Source organism: Ostrea edulis, chromosome 6, assembly GCF_947568905.1.
Source record: "Ostrea edulis chromosome 6, xbOstEdul1.1, whole genome shotgun sequence".
NCBI lineage: Eukaryota > Metazoa > Mollusca > Bivalvia > Ostreida > Ostreidae > Ostrea > Ostrea edulis.
In genome coordinates, this window is record NC_079169.1 from 25,804,399 (window position 1) to 25,828,884 (window position 24,486).

At 34.9% G+C, this 24,486-nt stretch overlaps 3 protein-coding genes across 8 annotated transcripts in view; 1 reads left to right on the forward strand and 2 right to left on the reverse strand.

Moving 5' to 3' along the window:
- Nucleotides 1-378: 378 nt before the first annotated feature.
- LOC125647078 (uncharacterized) lies at nucleotides 379-6,005 on the reverse strand. The gene is made up of 5 exons (XM_056142177.1): nucleotides 5,360-6,005; nucleotides 3,864-3,983; nucleotides 2,872-3,000; nucleotides 1,828-1,920; nucleotides 379-459 (listed from the first exon to the last, which is right to left on the reverse strand). The coding sequence occupies exons 1-5, from the start codon at nucleotides 5,453-5,455 to the stop codon at nucleotides 379-381; spliced, it is 519 nt and encodes a 172-aa protein (XP_055998152.1). The 5' UTR covers nucleotides 5,456-6,005.
- Nucleotides 6,006-11,897: 5,892 nt separating this feature from the next.
- Nucleotides 11,898-13,017, forward strand: LOC130047227 (uncharacterized). Its single transcript, XM_056141835.1, has 3 exons — nucleotides 11,898-12,576; nucleotides 12,732-12,944; nucleotides 13,009-13,017. The coding sequence occupies exons 1-3, from the start codon at nucleotides 12,160-12,162 to the stop codon at nucleotides 13,015-13,017; spliced, it is 639 nt and encodes a 212-aa protein (XP_055997810.1). The 5' UTR covers nucleotides 11,898-12,159.
- Nucleotides 13,018-18,334: 5,317 nt separating this feature from the next.
- The window catches only part of LOC125645532 (beta-1,3-galactosyltransferase brn-like), a 40,374-nt gene continuing 34,222 nt past the window's right edge, over nucleotides 18,335-24,486 (reverse strand). For 3 of the 6 annotated variants that reach the window (XR_008796267.1, XM_056142176.1, XM_048871099.2), the window contains 2 exons: nucleotides 20,948-21,051; nucleotides 18,335-19,903 (listed from right to left, as the gene is read on the reverse strand). Coding sequence is in view for 5 of the 6 variants with exons in the window: in XM_056142176.1 (XP_055998151.1) it covers nucleotides 18,724-19,833 (1,110 nt within the window). In the remaining variant the exon portion in view is untranslated. Of the gene's footprint in view, nucleotides 19,904-20,947; nucleotides 21,052-23,382; nucleotides 24,454-24,486 lie in introns of those variants that run through there. The other 3 variants (XM_056142174.1, XM_056142175.1, XM_056142172.1) reach the window with 2 other exon arrangements.

Genomic DNA, 24,486 nt, shown 5'->3' on the forward strand with positions numbered 1-24,486 from the left:
ATGCAAATATTATGCGAATATCATTATATTTTCATATGAAATCCATGTAATGTATACATTTCAATGCTAGTACTTGAATTTTTATAAAAACTTAATGAAAAGTTTCATAAAATTCTGTGTTGCTTAGCAATTTGTTCCTCACAGATATCTACAGTTTTGTTTATAATTAAATATACAACTGATCATCAAGGTTTCACTGTTAATGATATTCATACAGAGATAATAAGTACAATCTCAAAATCATGCAGTAAATGAATTACATCAAAATTCATTATTTAAAACTGCTTAATTTGTACCCCGATTTTGAGGAAGTACCATTATAAGTATGAATATCCAGGTATTCTTTTGATTAATAAACAACTGGACACTTTCTCTTTCTTAATCTTCTTTATTGCAAGCTTCAACTTTCTTTTTCATTCTCTGCTCAAGGGCAACCCATCTGTCTGGTGTCTGTTTCATCTGCAAGAGAAAAGAAAACCATTTGTAAATAATTTAAATGAAATACATGATTGCTCAACTGCAGTTTCAAAATCATTATTTTCCAAATTTATCAAGATGACATAGAAACTGAACAAGTACATTTATAACTAGAAATAGCAATCTCAGAAAATACCATCTCCACAAATCTATCTACAGATGTCAGAATAGTTAATTGAAGAAATTTTCAGTTGAAAAGGAAATTCAGAATTTTCCTTTTTTAAACCTTGTTTGAATGACCATTGGATAAGGCCATAGCACATTTACAGGTTTTCTTACTATGGGATTTCTAATTTTCAAGGCCTTGAAAAGAAATAACACTTTTTTCTGTCAGACCTAGTTATGTACTTGACCTTGACTTAGGACACTCCCAGATAATAACGGTTACCATTCTTTGTATCAAGTCTGGGCTTGCAGTGTATGTTTCACTGTTATAAAGTCATGGAGAAGACAAAAAGTGAACAGTTTTACCAATGACCTTATATTGCCTAAATGATGTTCAATGATAATAATTACAAAACCATAGGTCATCAGTAACAATGTACATGCATCTAATGTTTATCTCATACAAAGTTATTGATAAGATTTACATTAAATTTTTCTGCAAGTGGCTTTAGTCTTACACTATAACCTTGTGTCAAGGTCATGATCTACCTTCAAGTGGTACAAATGTATATAATTATATGTTTCCTTGAGCATGCAATTCGTATTTGTTAGAAGAAATTTCAAGGCAGGAATTACATAATTTCCTGACATACTAAGACTGGCCTTGAACTAATACAAATGACCTTGACACAATGCCAGGTCATAAATAATCTTTTATAAAGCAGAAACTTCCAATGTTTCTGAGAGAGTTATGGACAGGATATGAATTATAGGTAAACATTTTCTGTGACTAATAATGAACTTGTCTTAATGACCTTGGTTTAACATTATGACATATCCTCAATACAATATATAGTTGCTGTCTGGGTACACTTGCACAGACATACCGTAAAGTTGCTGCTTTTTGTAACAGTGACGTGTTTCATACCGATTGTTAAGCCGTTCTTGGCACACTGATTTTGACTGCGGATAACTCCGTTTACCTGATCAGGATATGGGGTTCACGGCGGGTGTGACCGGTCAACAGGGGATGCTTACTCCTCCTAGGCACCTGATCCCACCTCTGGTGTGTCCAGGGGTCCGTGTTTGCCCAACTATCTATTTTGTATTGCTTGTAGGAGTTATGAGATTGATCACTGTTCGTTATCTTCACCTTGCATAGTAGAGTTGATTCATCCTATATTTTGGTTTTGGAGGGAGGTGGGCAGAAACTAATAATTCTGATATTTCTTAAAGATTGCTTACCATTGTGTCAATATTCCTTTTTAAAAAAGCACGCCAGAAGTCTATGGCTGTGGTTGGGTTGTTGAATAATCTGTGCCCATCTGCGAAAGCCCTCTGTAAAGCAATGAACCAAAAAAATATATCTAAATATTAAGACTGGGCATGATTTTGATATCTCATTTCTGTTCTCTGATTCTTATCATACAATTAAATAACAAGTTCAATATATTCAAACAAGAGGTACTGTGAGCAATGCTCCCTAAGAATACCCCCCGCTTACCCCAATCTCCCAAAGGGTGTTGTTAATAGGTATAAATTACCTCTTTCCTGAGTGTAAAAATATGGTATGCCTTTGTAAAAGGAAATGGAAGATATAGTCCGAACACAAATCCATAGTATAAACCTATAATTTTGACCTTGAGATCAAAGGTCAAGGTCATAAAGAGGTCATGAATGTACATGAAACATAGTCTCATGGCGATACACCCATGTCTTATGGTATGACTATGTCAAAATCCTATAATCAATTTTGACCTTGATGTCAAAGATCAAGGTTATATGGAGGTCATGAAGGTACCCGACACATCGTCTCATGGTGGTACACTCATGTGTCAAATATGGTATGCCTATGTCAAAGAACAAAGAAGTTATGGCCAGGACACGAATCCATTGTTTTAAAAACCTTTCATTTTGACCTTGAGGTCAAGGTCATATAGAGGTCATGAAGGTACTCGACACATCGTATCATGGTGATCCACCTGTGTGCCAAATATGGTATGTCTATGTCAAAGAACAAAGAAGTTATGACCCGGACACGAATCTGCAGACAGACAGACGGACAGACAGAGTGATTCCTATATACCCCCATGAACTTCGTTCGGGGTATAAATATATCAGAAACAATATACATGGCTTAGTCATTCCAAAGGGAAAGTTGAAAATATTCAAATGTTAAAGGATGCTTTATGATCCTTTCATCACACTATGAAGGACAAAAACAAATAGCAATAGGTCAACAGAGTGATTCAAGTCACCTCATATGTAAAAAAGAATTTCAATCCTTACCAGTGCAAGGGTCACCTTGAAATAAATTTTTACATCCGACTCGGATGGCGACACCCATAAGGCTGAGAAAAGGTATCTCTGCAGATTTGTAATGGGCATCATCTCAACCCGCTTCTCTTGAGTCACTAGCTGAAATTTAATGTATGCATGAACAACAGGAAAATATCACCATGTTTCATATTATTTAGACTGAGAAATGAAATGTAGGATGTTACATTAGGCTAGCTTATATCTACATCCCATCTGCATTTTTTCTTATAAACTCAGCTGAATACTTTGGCATTCAAAACACCATAACACAGACAGGCAGATAAAAAGTTAAAGGTAATTAATGATTTTTATTTTTATTTCACAAATGTTGAACTTTCTTGTGCAAATTAAGTCATGAAATAAAATTAAAATTCATGCTCAAGTTGAACAATAACAGCTGTTCCCTTGATTTAGCTATACAAGTGTGGTGTGTATAATTTACTTCAAATAAGCCATATTTAATCAATCTATCAAGAAATCAATAAATTAATGAAAAGAAAAGTTTTACATTGTAAATTTTGAACGTTCAATGTGTCAAAACACAGACAACTGTGCAAACTGGACAAATGTTTATAACACACTAAAACTTAGGCATCTTTAAAAAAATATTTATTTGCCCTATCTCAACCAACTTGCAAAAAATGGCCCTACTTAAAACGTTTTTAACCTCAAGGAAACAATAAATTTTTTAATTAATTCCAGAATTTTCTTATCCCGTCAACAAAGATTTTAATCCTAGTTATACCTTTAATTTTATTAGATTTTGAAAGTTCAAAATTTGGTCGTGTAATTTTCTAGAATTTGTTCCCCCACCTACCTATTGACCCAATTTTTTTTTTATCCTGAGTTGGGAGAGGACAAAAAAAGCCTCCAATTAATTAGATGCCATACTGTACGCTCCTGCAACTTCTAAAATTATTTTGCATGTCAAAATTTTATATTTTTAGTGTAAAATTCTGTACCTTTTGACGAACCTGGTTCCTCCAGTTGGTGAAAGAATGGGAGGCATATGAGAAACATGTGATGATGACATTTTTGTCTGCCTCCCATCCACACCCCTCCAGAACTGATGTAATTTGTCTCTGAGGATAAAAAGTAAAGGGATTAACATGTACGTGTTTTCTTGATATTGGTGTGGATTAAATTCACTGTTCTAAAAGTACTGCATCTGTTTACAATTTCTATGTACCTGGTAAGTGATATTGTACTACCTGAACTAGAAATTGAAAAAAAACATGTATACAAATCACTAAAAAATTGTCTCAGTCATAGGGGCCCATATTAATAAGAAAGTGAAAACTGCACTTAATATATCAATATTTAAAACAAATCATTAATTATTTGTAAATAAAACAGGATTTTTGCATTCCTGATGTGAACACAGGCACATCATGCGCAGAACTAGAAGGGGGTGGGGTGTGTGTTTCGGACCCCCCTCCCTGGAATTTGCGGGGTAAATAAATGTACATAATAAAGTATCTAATAAATGGTCCTAGCCCCCCCCCCCCCTTCCGGAAAACAAGAACCTCTGTAAAGTTAGTACTAAGAGCCATACATACGATTCTCAAGAAGTAGTAAAGTGGCTAACAACACCCAACACCATGCACTCTTAAATTATCACACCTTTTATTAAATCTTTAAGGAACACCTTTGTATTTTTCATTCAGAGTATCTTGGGATCTTTTTGTGTGTGTATATATATATATTATTACTACAGTAACTTGATCCAAAGAGTCGGATCACGTCGAGTTGACAGGCGCGGATGATCAGATCACACGAGACGCAATGATCCGCGCCTGTCAATGAGACATGATCCAACTCTTCGGATTAAGTTACTGAAGTAATTTTTAAATCCCCGTTTATAAGATAATAAATGTAATCCAAAATTATCAAAAACACAGACATACTATGAAATTATGTTTGGTGTACGCCATTTCGTTTGTGACACGGTCAATATTTTCCACAAATAAAGTTGTGTTGATGCATTGTGGCGTCATTGTGATGGCATTTCAGAGGATATTGATACGGAATCAGAAAACCACAGTGTGGTGATCCGGAAAATAGGCTCACACGCTGTGAAATTCACAGTATCAAAGAACTATACACTGATGGGTATAAAATAAATATACATATTACTTTTTAGAAGAAATTTCTGGTCTAATGGTTCTTGAGAACAAGAATTTTTAATGACCCCATCCAATTTTCACTATTTCTTGATTATCTCCCCTTGGAAGAGGATGTGGCCTTTCATTTGAACAAATTTGAATCCCCTTTACCCATGGATACTCTGTGCCAAATTTGGTTGAAATTGGCGCAGAGGTTCTGGAGAAGATGAAAATTTGAAAAGTTAGTGACCACAGATGCCGGACAAATTTCGATCAGAAAAGCTCATTTGAGCCTTCAGCGCAGGTGAGCTAATAATAGCAATGACAGATTGTTATTTATAAAATATGTATACCTTTAAATCCTCGTCATCTTCTCTTATCCATGGGCATGTGAAGAAGCTTTTTAGATGAGCTGTTAAAGGTTTCTGAATAAAAAAAAAAAAGTACATTAGCAACTAATTAGTAAAGGACCAGAGCCACAAAGTACTAAAATTGGCCCTTTCACCAAAATAAATGAGACTTTCACAGTTGATGCTCTAGGATTTATAGGTCATAGAACAATTTATTTTATAACAATATCTTTTCTAGTTTTCGTTTTACAGTCGAGATGACTGTGTCACCAACATGTATGAAATCGTTCAGTTCATAAGACAAAGATGGCCCAATACCAAAGTTATCATCTCATTAACTACCCCAAGAAGTGATTTGCAGAAAAACAGTGCAGAAATGGTAAATGCTATTCTGAAACAGAAGTTTCTACAAAATAACGATGGAGCTATATCTTTTGTTGATCACCACATGTTTGTTGACTCTGGTCTTAACCTAACCCTGTTGAATAAGGATGGATATCATCTCAATCCTAAAGGAGTATCCAAACTTGCTGCCAATTTCCGTTCGGCTATACATGCATCCCTACACCTAAATGTAGATCGTCGTTCCAGAAGCAGTTCACAGCGTCGGAATCACGGACGTGGACGAGGATTTCCTGGAAAACCTAGATACGCCAGACGAGATTAGATAATCCTCCAGAGGTGTACATGCAGGTGTTGTAACATTCAGATATGTATATATATGTTTTTTCTTCTTCTTGTACATAGTTTGTATTATATTAGCAGTATAATAATTCTGAACCAAATTATATGTACATGCAGATAGTCAACATGGTATACTATTTTATATATTGTTAAACTTCATATAAATGAAGGTAAAAAATTTAAGATTTGGCCTACTTAATGTTGGAGGTCTAACATGTAAAGAGGGTAATAAGTTAGAGGAACCCTCATTTGTTGAGCAATTTAAGAAATATGATATTTTCTTCTTAATCGAAACCCACATAGGGTATGATTTCTGTGTTCCAAATATTGAGCCCTTTTATTGTCATACTATATGCAGGGCAAAGTCTACTAATAATAGATACTTTGGAGGATTAGCAATATTTTGTAATAAGTATATCAAACAACATGTAAAGATACTGACAAACAACAACAAAGACTTTCAGTGGCTGAAATTTGACAAAGATTTCTTTGGCTTTGAAAATGATTTATATCTATGTGTGATATATATTCCACCATTAATATCCTCATATTATAAGGCTTTACAAATAGATATACTGGACTCCATTGAAAAAGATGTCTATAGATACTCCAAGTTTGGAGATGTTGTATTATGTGGGGACTTTAATGCAAGAGTGTCACAAGAAAATGATTTTATACCCAATGACAATTGTCTGTACGTACCAACTCATGTTAATTATCAATCTGATAGAAATATTAGGGAGCGTACAAGTCAAGATGAGACAATTGATGCAAGAGGTAAACAATTATTAGACTTGTGTATTGGTAATCAACTAAGAATATTAAATGGCAGAGTATTCGGAGATTGTTTTGGAAGATACACCTGTTATACAACAAAAGGTGCTAGTGTGGTAGACTATGTGATAGCCTCTGAGAAAATATTACCATGTTTTTTATATTTTCATGTAAATCAGTTCCACCCCATATTCTCTGATTGTCATTCAGTACTAGAATGGCAAATATGTGTTGATTTTGCTTTTAAAATATGTGATGAACTGCCTGTATTTCAGTTAAAACCCAAGTTTATATGGGATGATAATTCAGCTGAGAAGTTTTGTTTAGCACTTAGTAGCACTGAATTCAGCAAGAAATTAAATTATTTTGTGAATGATCAAATTATTGAAAACACACAAAATTCAATAGACAAAGCCTGTGATGATTTGACATCCATTATACTATCTGCAGCTAAACAATCTCTGAAAGAGAACAGAAATGTGTCCAGCAATAAAACACACACATTAAAAAAACCAAAAATTGGTTTGATAACGACTTATTTAAGAAAAGAAAAGATCTATTACAATATGCAGAAATTTTTGCTAAATACCCGAAAGATCCTTTGGTTCGAGGACACTTCTTTAAACTTAGGAGAAACTATGCAAAACTTAGGAAATTTAAATGTAGACAGTTCAAAAACAGCATGCTTGAAAAGATTGATGAACTGCATGATAATAATCCGAAAATGTTTTGGGAATTAATAAAGAAACTCTCAGATGAGAAAGTGGATGACAAAGGATCCCAAATATCTTCTAAAGATTGGCTACACCATTTCATTATGTTAAATACTGTTACAGATTCTTTCAAATCTCGCATTGCTAGTTTGGATGAACAAGTATCTAAACTTGAATCTAAAGCATGTTTTAATGAATTAGACTTTAGGATTTCTAAAACAGAAATCTCTGAAACAATATGTAAATTAAAATATAACAAATCTCCAGGATTAGATAGAATAACTAATCACATGCTGAAACATGGACAAACCGCACTTATCGATAGTTTACATAAACTATTTAATAGCTGTATAGTGGGAGGTATTTACCAACTCACCTAGTAAGAAAGGAAAAACTATTACAAGCATTGTTGTGGTTAAAAGCAAATAATCAAATATATGCCAACATATCTTTAAATTTTGACCATATTCCCGAAGATATAAACATTGAAAATGAACTAGCTGTCATCAATAACACTTATGAAGAGTATGCTGTAATACCATCAGATTATGTGATACCACACATTGACATTGAAACTTTGTTGAATAGTGATATTCCTCATTTATCATTGAAAAGATGCAGGTCTACTCCATTAAATGCATACGACACTCCGAAAGGTGAAGAAATGGCATTCCCTCATTTGTTTCCCCTTGGTGTTAATGGATTTGGTCATGAAAGACTTGCAAAATTAACTGCTTCCAAGTATTTTAAGTGTAGGATGTATTATAAGGATGGTAGATTCAGAAAAGATATTTCCTATTTACTGCATGCAGTAAATTATTATGAAAAGGAAAGATTATTAAATGCTGTTAGTATTCACATGAGAATGAGAAAAAGCACTGGGTTGCTAACAGCAGCAGATGTAAATGATATTTCAAGTAATCCTGATTTATTACAAAACTCTTACATGTTTATGAAATTTATGAAAGGAACAGCTGCCTATTGGAAAAATAATTTATTAAATTTATTGGCAATGTTTAAATGTCTTGGACCTCCTAGCTTATTTGTAACATTATCAGCAAATGACATGCATTGGCCTGATTTGATCATGTCCCTGCAATGTTGCAGCTATGATACAGCATGTAACATGACAAACTGTTTACAGTTGGTGAAAAATGACCCAGTTTTGACAGCACTTCATTTTCAACGGCGCTTTAGGATACTACTGAAAGATGTTATTCTTGGTCCTCTAATGCCTTTAGGAAAAGTAGTCGATTATTTCGCACGTGTAGAGTTCCAAAACCGCGGAAGCCCACATTATCATATTTTCTTTTGGATTGAAAATTTTTCAGAAATATTTAGTGACCATGAAAGGCTTGTAAAGTATATCAATGACGTAATAAGCACAAAACACAGCACAAGTCGGTATGCTTCAAAATTTCAAACTCATCGTCATTCTGACTACTGTTTGAGAAAAACTGGCCGATGTCGCTTTGGTTTTCCATTCAGAGTAAAGAAGGAAACATACATTTTGAGTAATGTGGATTTACAATCAAATGTTATCAAAGGCAAGTTTTATGAAACTGAACGCACTGCTGATGATTGTTATATTAATGCTTTTAACCCTATTATTCTGAATCATTGGCAAGCTAATACGGACATACAAGTAATAGGTAATTGTGAATCAGCTGCTTATTATGTCTGTGCTTATTTATGTAAAGCAGAACCCGAAAATTTAAAATTTGAATTGTTAAAAGTCATTAACAACTTAAATCAAATGACTGTTTTGTCTCAGTGTTCTAGAATGCTAAAAATTGGATATTGTGTGTTAAAGTCAAGAAAGCTAAGTGCTCAAGAAGCAGCATATAGGCTTCTTCAAGATTTAAATTTGATTATTAGCTCAAGATCAGTTCAGACACTAAATACAAAACCACCAGAAAAGAGGTTCCGTGTACTGAAGTCAAAACAAGAGCGAGAGGAACTAGATGATACAAGTACAGACATATTTTACAACAATGTGATAGACTATTATCATGCACGTCCAAATGAACTTTTTAATCTATGTTTATTTGAATTTTCACAATGGTACGTTAAGTGTGGAGACAAAGATGTTGATATAACTGTAGCTTCTTCAAGTAAGCAACCACGTACAAGGTTAAAGCACCATTTCAACATGTCATAATGCGTAAGAGATTAAAAGCCTTGATAATTCGCCTCCCAAAGTTGCCATTGTCATCTGATGATTACTTTTACAGTCTCTTGATGTGCTTTTTACCCCATCAAAATGAGGAAGAACTTATACAAAGAAATCAGACATCAAAATATAGCACCGCAAGAGATGCATTTATTGCTAAAAGACAGAACATGCAATTAGACTTTTTAGAATCAGCAACGCTAGTAGATGAAATTGAAAATGCAGTGCGTTTTATTCAATGTTCTGTAAAAGAGATGGAGGCTTTTATTGCCCCATCTACTAGTGAACATGTACATGTTGATGATGACTGTCTTTTGGAAGATCCCCCCATTATCTATATCACACCCCAATAACTTGGATGATGTAGATTTTCATTTGAGTAGTGAATTACAAAGTGAACTTAGTTGTGATAATAGTGATGAGCTGCATATCAATGAAATAAGTTCATCATCTATATCTTTTGATGAGATACAAAGCAGAATAGCAAGGTTAACAAGGTGTCAAAAAACTAATGCGGTACATTTTTAACCATTATAAAAACAGGGATAATTCTCAGCAACTTTGCATGTTTATTAGTGGTGGAGCAGGAGTTGGAAAAAGTTACCTCACAAGACTGATAATTGACTGGTTAAACTGCTGTTGCCCAATTGTTTGTGGAAAATCCCCAGTAATGGTATGTGCTTCAACTGGAACAGCAGCTAGAAATATCTTGGGAATCACAATACATAGTGCACTGTATTTACCAGTGCAACATGGAAATGAACCCAATTTTTATGAATTATCTGGGAAAAGTTTGAAGAAATTAAGATTCATTTATTCATATGTTCATACACTCATCATTGATGAAATTTCAATGGTTAGTGCAAAAACTTTTGAATACATTCATAGAAGACTAACTTCAATTAAAGATAATGATAAACCATTTGGAAATTTAAATGTTATTGTCATAGGGGATTTCCTTCAGTTGAGACCTGTTAAAGGCAAATATGCCTTTGAAAATTCAATTCTATGGTCAACTTTTAAGCCTTTCATTCTCTAAGAAAATGTACGACAATCTGAAGATGTTACATATGCTTCAATTCTAAATCGAGCTAGGGTTGGTTTACTGAGTGAAGATGATCTCAAGATTTTACAGTCAAGGTTAATTCAACCCCCGCAAACAGATATTTCATCCCTACTTCATTTATTTCCTACACTGAAAGAAGTTCAAGAACATAACAACAAGATGCAAGTGTTGTTAAGTCGAAAATGTATTGAAGTGAAAGCTAAACATTATTATTCTCAAGATGACATAGAAAAAAAGGGTCCCATCTCTGATGATGATATCCCTGTAGATGATAGAAATGCAGGTGGGTTACCATGCCAGTTACAAATATCTACTGGGACAAGGGTTATGTTAATAAAAAATATATATACATCAAAAGGTTTAGTAAATGGAGCTCTTGGATATGTAGAGTCAATAGAAATGCACCAAGAAATGACTGGAGAAGTTAACTTAATATATGTAAAATTTGATGACCCACATATTGGAGGTATTCTTAAAAGGGTTGAACATAATAATGCAATAGCTATTGAACCTTTATATCAAGAATTTTATTACAATGGAAGAATACTTGTTAGAGAGCAATTTCCTCTTATTCAAGCATGGGCAACTACAATCCATAAAGTGCAAGGTGCATCTTTATCACAAGCAGTTATTTCAATTGGTAACAATGTTTTTGAAAATGGAATGGCTTATGTTGCTTTAAGCAGAATTAAAAAAAAACCTGTCTGGTTTATATTTACTGGCATTTAATTCTCGGAAAGTTGCACCCCTCTCAAAGCTTTGGAGGAATATACAAGACTAAGTTCTTTGACAAAGTAATAAGCCATTTAATGTTATATTTGTAGATATGTCCAAGTTGTCTCCCTGCATACTGAGAACTTTTGTACAAAAAAGTATTAGATTTATTGATTTATCCCTGTTTAGTTTTAAAAACATGCATATTTATAAGACTTTAAAGACATTCATTGCACTTTCTTTCTTTATGCAACAGTACCAGTATTACATCTTTTTTGCTCATTTCAGCTTGCTTGATCTTGTCTTAAAATAATATTAACATTATTTCATAACATAACAATATGACAATGACAATATAAGGGGATTGTTTGATAAATTGAATATGAAAAGAGAAAATACCTACAAGAAGCACTTAATTGTACACTGCAACAGTATTGATAAATCAAAGCAATTGTTGATAATTTACTTTAAAAATGCCTGTCAATGATCATGATGACCTAAGATTTAACAAATTATTTTTTTCAAAATATGAATACAAATGATTGTGTAGATTATTGCAAAGAAGCCTAACATTGCATGCATATTCAAAAAGAAAATTATGACATTAAGAAAATGAAAAAAAAATATAGATGCGAAATGTTTGATATGTAATTATGATACAATATTGTGAAAATTGCAGATGCTGAAAATAAAGGATATTAAAGACAAAGATGTTAAACATCTGCCACCATCCCCTTCAGTGAGAGGAGTTGTGCTAGATGTCAGTGACATAGAAAAATCACAAAATGCCCAATACAAAGATAAATTCTTTGCAATCATTGCTGATGAAACTGCTGCAGTATCTGTAACAGTGTATGATCCAAACAAAAGAAACAAATTTATTAAGGGAATGGCTGTAGTTCTAATGAATGTTCTTGTGAAGCAAAATTTTATAGCTGTTACAAGCAAAACAGATGTGGGAATTGCAAGACCATTCTCTATCCCTGATGATGTTAAGAGTGAAGAACCAACCCTTGCTGGACAAACAATGACCTTAAAAGCTGCACTAGCTTCACCTGTGAAAACACTACTTACAGTCAAGGGAAAAGTTGTTAAGGTACTATATATTTAAAGATTGGAAATATATTATTTAGATTTTAAAGTAGTCTACTTTAATTGTGTCATTAAATGCATTAATATAATTTAGAAATATGAATCAATAAAGCATAAAAAACCTGTTTGGATTCTCCAATTTTTTAATTTTTATTTCAGTTGTCACCAGCAAGCAAGAAAAGGGTTGAGCAAAATGATGTAAAATTCCAAGAGGTAATTCTGAAAGATATTGATAGTCATGCAACAGTTGCAGTGTGGGACTCAATGGTAAATACTATTGAAAAGGGAGAATGTGTGCAGATTACAAAATGCAGGGTGCGTTTGTTCAACGAGCAGAAAAGGTTAACCACTACAAGATCATCCCAGTCCGAGGTTTGTTGTTATACATATATAATCAATGGGATAATTCTATGAAAAATGTTTATTCTATTTTTAGGTCACCTGAATCACTCAGGTGACCTATTGCTATCTGTTTTTGTCCGTTGTCGTTCGTCGGGCGGGTGTGCGTCGTGCGTTAACATTTGAACATTTTCAGCTTCTTCTCTGAAACCGCTGAACCAATTTCAACCAATTTTGGCATAGAGCATCTAAGGGTGGAGGGGAACAAAAATTGTGAAATTCGTGGTCCCTGTCCCCCTGGGGCCTGAGGGGTGGGGCAAAAACCATCAAAATGAGTGCAATTTTAAACAAGAGGCCCAGGGGCCTTATAGGTCACCTGAGTATCATGTAACAACCTTCCAATGTTTGAATTAGGTTTGTGTTTAAATATAAGAATTTTACTTTTGGATGGAAGAAACATTGAATAGCTATGTGGTCAGCCCCGCCTTTGCACCAGAACCCCTGACCCAGGGGCCATAAATTTCAGTTTTGAAAGAAGCATCCTTGATTATCATTATCATACTATTAGTTTGTCTACTTAATACCCAGCAGCAGAGGAGAAGATTTTCAAAGAAATAAAATGCATTTTCACTATATGATCAATAGGGCCCCACCCTAATACCAGAACCCCTGACCCAGGGCCATGAATTTCACAATTTTGAAAGAGGCATCCTTGCTCATCATAACCATGCTATTGGTTTGTCTACTTAATACCCAAGGACAGAGAAGAAGATTTTCAAAGAAATAATGCATTTTCACTATATGATCAATAGGGCCCCACCCTAGCACCAGAACCCCTGATCCAGGGGCCATGAATTTCACAATTTTTAACAAGAGGTACTGTGAGCAATGCTCACTAAGAATACCCCCCACTTACCCCAATCTCCCAAAGGGTGTTGGTACCTCTTTTCTGAGTGTTGCTACTTCAATGTCCAGTGCGCATGACCTTTGACCTTTTGACCCCAAAATCAATAGGGAACATCTTCATCCCATGGGTAGTCCATATGTATGATATGGTGACTGTAGGTGGAAAGGATAACGCTTTAGAGCCCGGAAACCATATTGCTACTTCAATGTCCAGTGCGTGTGACCTTTGACCTTTTGACCCCAAAATCGATAGGGATCATCTTCATCCCATGGGTAGTCCATATGTATGATATGGTGACTGTAGGTGGAAAGGATAACGCTTTAGAGCCCGGAAACCATATTGCTACTTCAATGTCCAGTGCGCTTGACCTTTGACCTTTTGACCCCAAAATCGATAGGGAACATCTTCATCCCATGGGTAGTCCATATGTTTGATATGGTGACTGTAGGTGGAAAGGATAACGCTTTAGAGCCCGGAAACCATATTGCTACTTCAATGTCCAGTGCGCTTGACCTTTAACCTTTTGACCCCAAAATCGATAGGGAACATCTTCATCCTATGGGTAGTCCATATGTATCATATGGTGACTGTAGGTGGAAAGGATAACGCTTTAGAGCCCGGAAACCATATTGCTACTTCGATGTCCAGTGTGCTTGACCTTTTGACCCCAAAATCGATAGGGAACATCTTCATCCCATGGGTAGTCCATATATATGATATGGTGACGGTAGGTGGAAAGGATAATGCTTTAGAGCCCAGAAACCATTGCGTCTACAGACGGACGGACGGACAGACGGACAACCCGATTCCAGTATAACCCCCCCCCCTCCCCCAACTTGTTGCGGGGGGTATAAAGAGGCATCCTTGCTCATCATTACCATGCTATTAGTTTGTCTACTTAATACCCAGCGACAGAGAAGAAGATTTTCAAAGAATTTCTACACTTTCACTATATGACCAATAGAGCCCCACCCTAACACAAGAACCCCTGCCCCAGGGGCCATGAATTTCACAATTTTGGTAGAGGGCTCAACGCTCATTATAATTATGTCCACAGTTTGGCTTCTTGATGTCCAGGAGTAAAGAAGAAGATTTTTTAAAATTACACTCATTTTGATGGTTTTTGCCCCACCCCTCAGGCCCCAGGGGGGCAGGGACCACGAATTTCACAATTTTTGTTCCCCTCTACCCACAGATGCTATATGCCAAAATTGGTTGAAATTGGTTCAGGGGTTTCAGAGAAGAAGCTGAAAATGTTCAAATGTTAACGCACGACGAACGACGACGGACAAAAACAGATAGCAATAGGTCACCTGAATGAATTCAGGTGACCTAAAAATATACAACGGATAGACAGCTGTTATTAGAGGATTTTAATTATTAAAGAAGAATTACTGGGAGTGAATAGGGGCCCAGAAACTGGCTGGTAAGCAGTGTAAATAACTTTTAATCGACAAATATCTGTCATGGGGTACGGAAAGGGGTAGATTGAGTTGCAAGCCTTGTTATATATTATGAATCAGTGCAATCTAATTAAAATTAGATCCTTTGATCCGCTCATCTACTATTGCTACACAAGGATCTAACAACTCCCCATTAGAGGTCATCTCAGATTGAACTTTTGCATTGACCAATCAACGATCAGCTTTAGAATCTTCGGTGCGATTGTATATTCTCGGAATGACGACTTCCGAACGTGTATATAAACAAGTAAAATGGCTGCGGCCATACCAGCCTCACCGTTCACACCACACAGGATATATAGTTTATGCAATATTTGTTGTCTGTGCGGGTTTTCATTTCTAATAAAAGAAGTTGATCGAAACGGTACTGCGACATGGAAGAAGCTTTCGAAGCTGAAACTTAGGCTGACCGATGAGAAAAGGGATACCATACAGAAGATCATCGAGTTGCCGCCACACTCGGAGGGAGTTTGTGTAAAGTGTTTCACGAAAGTCGAGAAAATCATTAAATATAAGAAAGAAATCGATAGCATCATATCCGTTTTCAGGGAAAGTAGGCGCAGGTTCAAAGTTCATCAACTAGAAAGAAAAGAGTTTTAAAGATCACCGCAGGTTTGTGAATCTTTGTGAAACTATTATAACAATTGAAGTTGTTGAACTGTTTCGTAATACCAGACACAAAATTTAGGCTCTCGGGTATAAATATGTTTGTTTCGTCTTTTCCGACTGACCTTTAGATGCGATATTCTGATTGGTCAAGAGATTAGAATTTGATTGGCTGCTATTTTCTCAACAAAGTTCAATCTGAGATGACCTCTAATGGGGTGTTGTTAGATCCTTGTGTAGCGATAGTAGATGAGCGGATCAAAGGATCTAATTTTAATTAGATTGTACTCCCATAATGCTTGTTTTCTTTACTACCCCAGTATTTTTCTTTGTTTCTATATTTTCACTCGCATAACATTGTTGTACTATTCAGCGTTCTAAAATTTGCTTGACTTTTTACAATTTAAAAGGAAAAACGAATTATTATTTTTTAAAAATTAGCTTGGTTTAAAAGGCCCGATGCACTAACCGATTGTTTTTTGGTGGGGATTTTTTATCAATAAACTTCTGCCTGACTTGTCACTCAAGTATACTGTAAATGGAATGATACGACCAAAGAAGCAGTGTAGCGGAGGTCCTAGAATATGCAACAATCGGTTGCTCGCTCCCTCGTCGACAATGCCACTGATGTAGTACGAGATATTTTCTTTCAATCTACCCTATAAATATATCTTTATGTCTGCTTTTTTCTTTCTTTTTTAAAATAGAGATACAAGGAGACACGAAATATTGAACAAATTATCAATCTGTACTGGCTGTGAATGTACAGATTTGCATTTATTATATTATACTTGTAGTTTTGAAATAAGAGATAATTGTCTGCATCTTACAAAAATAATAAATTATTTTTAAAAAAATCATTCCAATCTAAATTATTTATTTAAAATCAAGGAATTGAAATATATAATAAACTCGGAATTTTGGCATGAGATCTTGTTACTATTGTCTACAGTTCAATATATAACGGAATCACCTTATAGTCTCCGTTGTTGCTGGTCTTTAGCCAGTTTTACTGAACGCTTTTATTCACATATACTTACTACCACTACTAAACAAAAAGAGAATAAGAAATTTTTTCCCATATTTTACTGGCAAAGCATAGACATGTAAAACGAATGTACAGTGTTGAATATCTTGACTACTGCATAGTCTGACAGCAAGTCTTATTAAATGTTAGATAGCTAAAGCTGAACACATTTAAACACAAAGACACTCAAACAAAATTCGCACACCTTTGAATATTTGATATCACATATCTCTGTGGCGTAGTTACATGCCAATGAACTTCAGTTTCAAGTAAACGAGTTTTTGTCGCTAATTAGAATGTATGAGGATTGACAATTAGATGTTAAATTTATCTCTTCAAAAAAAAAAAATGTTAACCCCTGTTTCCACTTCCACTTTCAGACTTGATAAACAATAAGGAATAGCCAAAAACATTTTCAAACGGTCAAAAAGAAGCACCGTCACGGGAACCCCCCCCCCCCCCAAAAAAAACCAGAAAAGAAAAAAGGCAAATTCTTGTCCATATATAATGGACACTCTCTTTACTCAGGGATAAGTATTGTATTTGAATATAGCTTAAATAAGTTAAAATATTGTGACAGTTGACGACAATTTTACTGTTTCATGTTATACATAAACAAAATCTCACACGGTAAAATACTAATATCGTGATATATAAATAGGGACGGACTGCGGTAAACTCACCGATGTTCTGCACACATAACTCTAATACAACGAACATGTAACAAAGCAGATGCAGGCTTAAAAAAAACAATATATCATTCAAATTTTCAGAAAAGCACGACATCCGTATTTGTGACTGGACTATCGCAGAAAATTATTACGTAGAACACATTAATTTTATTTTTACTTCCCTAGCGAAAAATAATATAGTTAAGTATATATGGGAATATATAGTGAGAACTACAGAACTTTGACTTATTGATGGGATAAAGACATGAAGTCTGGATTTACTAGTCCCGGACTATGAGTCTTTTGTTCGGATCGTACAGGTATGCTGCGGATTTGAGATTTAAGGACATGCGTACACTTTCATGTGTAATGATCCCTGAATACTAATATCGCATGTAAAGTTCTGGGTCATTTGGATCAAATAAACTTTGATCCATCACCGTTGCTTTTTTATTTTTATAACCCAACCGTTCTATTGATATACATTTAACGAGGATTTTAAGATGTCAATTTTGCCGACAGAAAATTAAGTGCAGAATTGTGCCGGAATGCCATTAATGAAGTTGATTTAAATATTCCTCATTTTTCAGGGCAATGAATTTTGTGTATTTCTATTATTGAATGGAAACCTGCATGTATTGATATTTTGATGAATATAATGATATTTAGAAAGAACCACTCATTCCCTACCCCTCCCATCATTTACACCCATAACATAGGAATAAGAAGACATTGATATAAAACATGTGCTATTTTAAAAAGTTTTTATGCATAATAAAAAATGTAGTGCAAATATGAATATATTCATAATAGGGATGGCATCGTTAACCGGCTGTTTGATTTGTGCGAGTTGCGATTAACCGAATTTTCTATGTTTATGATAGAGTGCATATGTCATGATTAGATCATTAGAGATATACATCCTTCCACATGTAACAAACCGTCATCTCTTGCACATTTTTACAAACATTCACGGTTTGCAAATAAATACTTCCATTCATCAATCTGATAATGAATAACACATCGTTTTACATTAGACTCTATCAGTAATCCTTAAAAATGTGTATATCATAAAATCCTTTCAAAATGACCAATTCAATACTTTTCTTCTAAATGATTCGTTATTTTCATAAAAACATCACAACTTTTCCTTATGGGATATTTGTTTCTCATCCGGGAAAACTAATTGATATGTTTGGCTGTAAAGGACTGGATCATCGAAACCATGGTTAGCTATCAATTCGTGAAGCCTTCCAAAATGTCTTAGAATAGTATTATCAAAGTGAGTATTATTATTAGGCAATATTCCGAGCTTGTTTAACACTATTCCCAAATATACGTCATCGAAGCTTAGAGGTCGGACATATGGAAATATTTTCTGCATGTCTTTAACGATATCCATGCTGGCAATCATTGAACTCCCTCCAACGTACGGTGGCCAGAAATCGAAGGGGTACTCCTCCCAAGATATGTACCACTTGGAATGGGGGTCGCGAACGGGTTTTCCTCTCGACGCTAAACTTCCTGAGAATAAATTTGTGCCTTCCATTTCCAGCATTTTTACATGCTTCACTAAGTTGTCTAAATGTAGAAACATATCATCATCATCAAAGTAAACATATCTAAAATGGTTGCAGTTTTCGACGACCCAGTTAAAAGTCATGATTGCTTTGTACGTATTATTGAGGTAAACATCGAGAAAGTCCTCCTGAACTATATCGTTGTGTCGGGCATTCTCTTCTATAACCAGCGATTGTAAGTCTTTTTTATACCCCAAAGCAAATACGACAGGAATGTTATAAGCCTTTGCCTTGGGTATCCAAGTTTTTCGCAGCACATTCCTTAATGCAAAATGTCCTACGTATGATTTTACAACAATTAAAAGACTCTTCTGTTTTGTTCCTTTACAAACGTGATCAGCGTTAAAAATGAACTTAAAGGGATGTCGGTTCACTATTGGTAGGTCGATGGTTCCATTTTTAATTTTTTGTGGGAAATCAACCTTTATTGGAGGGTAGCGATATTCGGTGTCATAGGAGAAAAAACGAAACTGTATAATCTCTTCATTCGGAAATATGTCTTGGAGTATGCCCCCTACTGGTCGCCGATAATAGGTATGCTGATGGACAAGTGTTGTTCCTAGTGTTGTGAATGCAACTAAAAAGAAAAGGAACAGAAAGGATACGAAAATTCCGTTATGTCTGACACACTTGCGAATTTGTCGCACACAAGCCAGCTTCGATAGCATTGCAATTCCATAAGTTTTTGAGCTCCTCTCATCACCCTCACCGAAGGAAATTCTTTTCTAGTCCGGACCTCTGCAAAAACAAATATAAGTTTCATTAAGAATATATTTTGCTGCAGGAAATCATTCGCCATTATTAGGCAAGGGACAAGAACAAGTTTTCCGTGGTATTGAATGTCATGCTGTACCTTAATTCATGATAAGTACATGGCACATAGAAAGACTATGCAAATCTTAAAGTTGGCCTCATTGTGTGTACCTGTAAATCGTTCTATATAGGGAAGTGCAAATCGCTTTATATAGAGAAGTGCAAATCGCTTTATATAGAGAAGTGCAAATCGCTTTATATATAGAAAGGGGTATATTTCCACTGCTGCGATTAAATGTGGTGAAAAATACGTGACGGTAGTTTTCATTCTCAGCTGACACAAAGAACACACAGCGTGTAACAAAACTGAATCCATCATTAGAACTTTTGGTCATAGACCGTGGTCAACTGAGAGAAGAACGTCTCTGATTCGGTATATTAATTTAAACAATATTTTATTCAATACTGAATGGGATTGGGCTGCAGGATAAACTTATGATAACCCTTTCCCTGGTTAGAAAAGGTCAACTCAAAATATATTTATACTTAATATAATGAAAGTTGTATATGATGCATAAATATACTTTTTCAATTATAAGCTAATAAAGAAATAGTTCACTAAAAGATTTACTAGATGTCACGAAAATAAGAGGTAGACATTTATTCTTGTCAAACTGAAAATAAAAGGAGAGCGCCGAGACTGAAATTATATTTTCCGAAAGATGAAATATTGTTTGTGAACAATTTTGTGCTTAGAGTGATATGCCGTTGGGTAGTACTATAAAAATATAGGTGACTCTCAAAACTCCGAAGACCACAATAAAACTACAGCACTTCGATCGACAGGTTTAAGTTTTACTCTAACGGGATATACTTGTTTTATATTGCTCATGGGTGGTAAAATTCCTAAGTAATATATGCATACTTTATCTTAAAAACGTTATTCATGTAAAATATGAATAAAAATCTTAAATATTTTTATTTTTGTTGATTTATTCTATGTTTTTGGTAGCAATAAATTGGTCTCACGTGTCATAATTATCGTCTACTCCTCAAAATTTTGATTAGGTTCTTTGATCATTACAGCCAATCATTTTTACCAGACCAGTACATCCCTGGTTGAGAGAAATGAACTGCAATATAAACGTGTACAGAATGGTATCAGTGCTTCATTCAGTCATTCACTTTATTCGGTTCACTAGACTGATGATTCATTTGTACATCATAAACATTTGTAGATTTTGGAAGAGATATCACTGGTAAACATTTCAAGTATATTGCACACATGTATAAGGGTTTGAAATCAATCCTCAATCTCCACGGCATGTCTACTGAGTTCTACGTATAATGCCGAGGTGCGTCAGCACGAAATTTGTCATTTTTAGAAAATTGATATGGATGAAAAGTGGAAGATATATACAACAATATTTTGACATTTAAAACTTTCAAATTTACTTTATTAAGTCAAAAAATGCAGTTTTAGTAGAAAGCTATCTGAGAAAAATTGAAAACCCTTGCTGGACTGAAACATGCGATCTACAGTTCAGCAGTGGACGTACTAACCTACTGAGCTACTAACCTATGAGCTACTCAGCTAGGCGATATTTTTAAATGAATAAACAAATATTGCTGTTATTTATTTTTTCATCCATGTCTTAAAAGGAAGTAAGTCATTATGACGATGAAGAGTACCCCCTTAAGCCATTTAACGAAGATTCTACTCCTTATAATGTTTCTAGGTTTCTCGTCTTATGAATAATATATATTCCTAGAGGTGCTATATAGCTTCACATCTCAATTATTATTCTATTTGATGTTTTTATGTTGTTTTTCATCACAGTTCAACACTAGTACGAATTACTCATTATAACCCGTCATTAGAACGAGTTAACATACCACTTTAGTAATAACTCGATCTTTGCATTGACTTTTTTCAGCCAAAGATTTGATCAGATCTGACTTTTGTATTGCACCTCATTACACTCGATCATTTGAACATGTAGGCGTTTTATTTGTTTTGTAGTTTATAGTTTTAGTGTTAGTTTGCATTTTTATTTAGTTTCCATATATTACTTTAGCGTCAAACCTAAGACGTTAAAATAGGTAGTGATTGAGCGGTTAGAATCACGGGTCTTCTGGATATGACCTTGAAAACTGTGGACCCGTGCCACGGCATGCGTTGGTACGATAAAGAACCCTCACTGCTACGGCTCTGGGCGTTAAGCATAGGTCTACATTTGTGGTACTTCACCTACAGCTGGTGACGTCTCAATATGTGAAAAATTCTGGACGGGACGTAAAAACAACCAATCAATTAAAACCCACTGGTTTGTTAGTGTTGTAGTTGGTTTACATGATATAAGTTAACTAATGCAATAGAAAATGACAGACAATTTTCAAATAGAACATGAGACTTCATTGCTCCGTTACATGAATATATAGTCAAAAAGTAATAATGAATGACAATGCATAAATATATAATTTATGCATAAACATAAAAGTCACACTTGGGTGTTATTACGTAACATAACAACCGGAAAGTGTGGTATTTTCCATGTCCTTTTCATTGATGCAATGCATTTTGTAGGTTGGACCACATGTATCTGAATAGAAAAAAACTATATATATAGAGGGGTACTTTTTTTTCTATTTATTGATTAAAATTAAAATGTGCTTGGACTTATATTTATTATCATTATTATAAATGTTGCCAACGTTTGATGATCCTTATTATGGATATTGTTATAGTTTAGAACACTAGTCCACATATATGTTTTGTATGAAGAGCTGACTGAGACTCTTTAAAGGTGCATTAGCTGTCATTTTGTCACAAAAAATTTAATGAAATGAAAATGGTTCTATATTATATATATCAGTTATAACACCAGTATTTAATAAACAGACAAATGGGTGTGTGATTTTGGTGGTTAACTACTTATTGTCTTGAAAGACAATGATTCTTCCTTACATATTTCTTCACACTAAAAGGGGTTATCCAACATAGTTTTATTAGGTTTCTCTTGTTTTTTGTACATTGATTGATTGATTGTATCTTGCTTAACGTCTCGCTCGAGAATTTTTCACTCATATGGAGACGTCACCAAGACCGGTGAAGGGCTTCAAATTTAGGCCTATGCTCGGCGCTTATGGCCATTGAGCAGTGAGGGTTCTTTAGCATGCCACACCTACTGTGACACGGGTCATCCGTTTTTAAGGTCATCTCCGAGGACCCGTGACATTCACACCTGATGCCGAGCGTTTGGCGATGGAACTGTCACTACTTGTTTTAACGACTTTGGTCTGTCGCGGCCGGGATTCGAACCCCGGCCTTCCGCATGCGGGGCGAACGCTCTTACCTTGTACAAAATGAATGTTTTTATTATTCATGAATATAGATTCCCATGCCATTGAGAGATTTAGAGAAAAACTAGTTTCCATCACTTTCACAGCTAATGTCTCTTTACCAGTAATCACTGCAGTTGTCATAATAGCCCCAGTTATTTCAACTTTCTTATACCGTTTGATCAAGTTTTGGTTTTGATATTTAAAAGTCTGACCGATGTTCTTCTTTTAATGATATCCATACAATGTGTGATGTTTACTCCTCTGCTATAGAGGGTACATAGTCATTTAAAATGAAGCTTACCACCCAATTACGTCAGACGGCTAGTCAAATATTGACATATCATTAATGAGCCGAAGTCATGGTAACTATCTAAATGTGTGAAGTAGGTTCCCGGTCACAAACCACATCCCCATTATCTATTACATAATTCCCCCTTGGTATACACAGTTCCTTCTTCGTTTTCTTTGCTTATTTATTTGTCCTTGAAAGAGAATGTGTGAATGCAGGCGGTCTTTTGATTCATGTTTGTAACTTTTTCTCGAGTATTGGTTGTTCATGACAAAGGCATAGATATTGACGTTTAATTGTATTTTTAAAATGGTAGGAAATATGCATACACCAATGTACCCAATGTGATGTCAGATGCAACTTTCAACATTACTGGGTTTTATTCCACTGTTCACCGCAACATAAATACAGGTCATAATAAAAACATTAATGATAAACCTTTACGAATTATGTCCACTTATTTTCGTTGTTTTCAACTGCTATATATGGTAAATGTTATTGATAACAACGAATATCCTAATCCGTTTAGAACATGTACATATATGATGTACATTAAAGTGATATTTGACATGATGTTGATCATTTGAAATTCAAACTGGACTTGTGAATTTGATTGAATTATGTATTTTTGAGGCACAGATATTTTAGTGGCACCTCTATCTCCCCCACTTTCTCTAGCAAATGATGTGTAAGCGGTTGCCTGCTTGCGTATAGGCAACTATGCACCTGTCATTCTCAACCCATTCCGAAAGGCTTGTAAGTTTAGACTCTTATTTCTTTTTCAGCAATAAATACTGTATGTATACAATATTTTGAAAGCAATAGTTGAACTCACCACACGACAAATGCACGACATGTGATGTATGCATGCCTACAAACTCCTTCATAACACTTGTAGAACTAAGCGTGTAAGTATTTACACTGTTAATGTAAA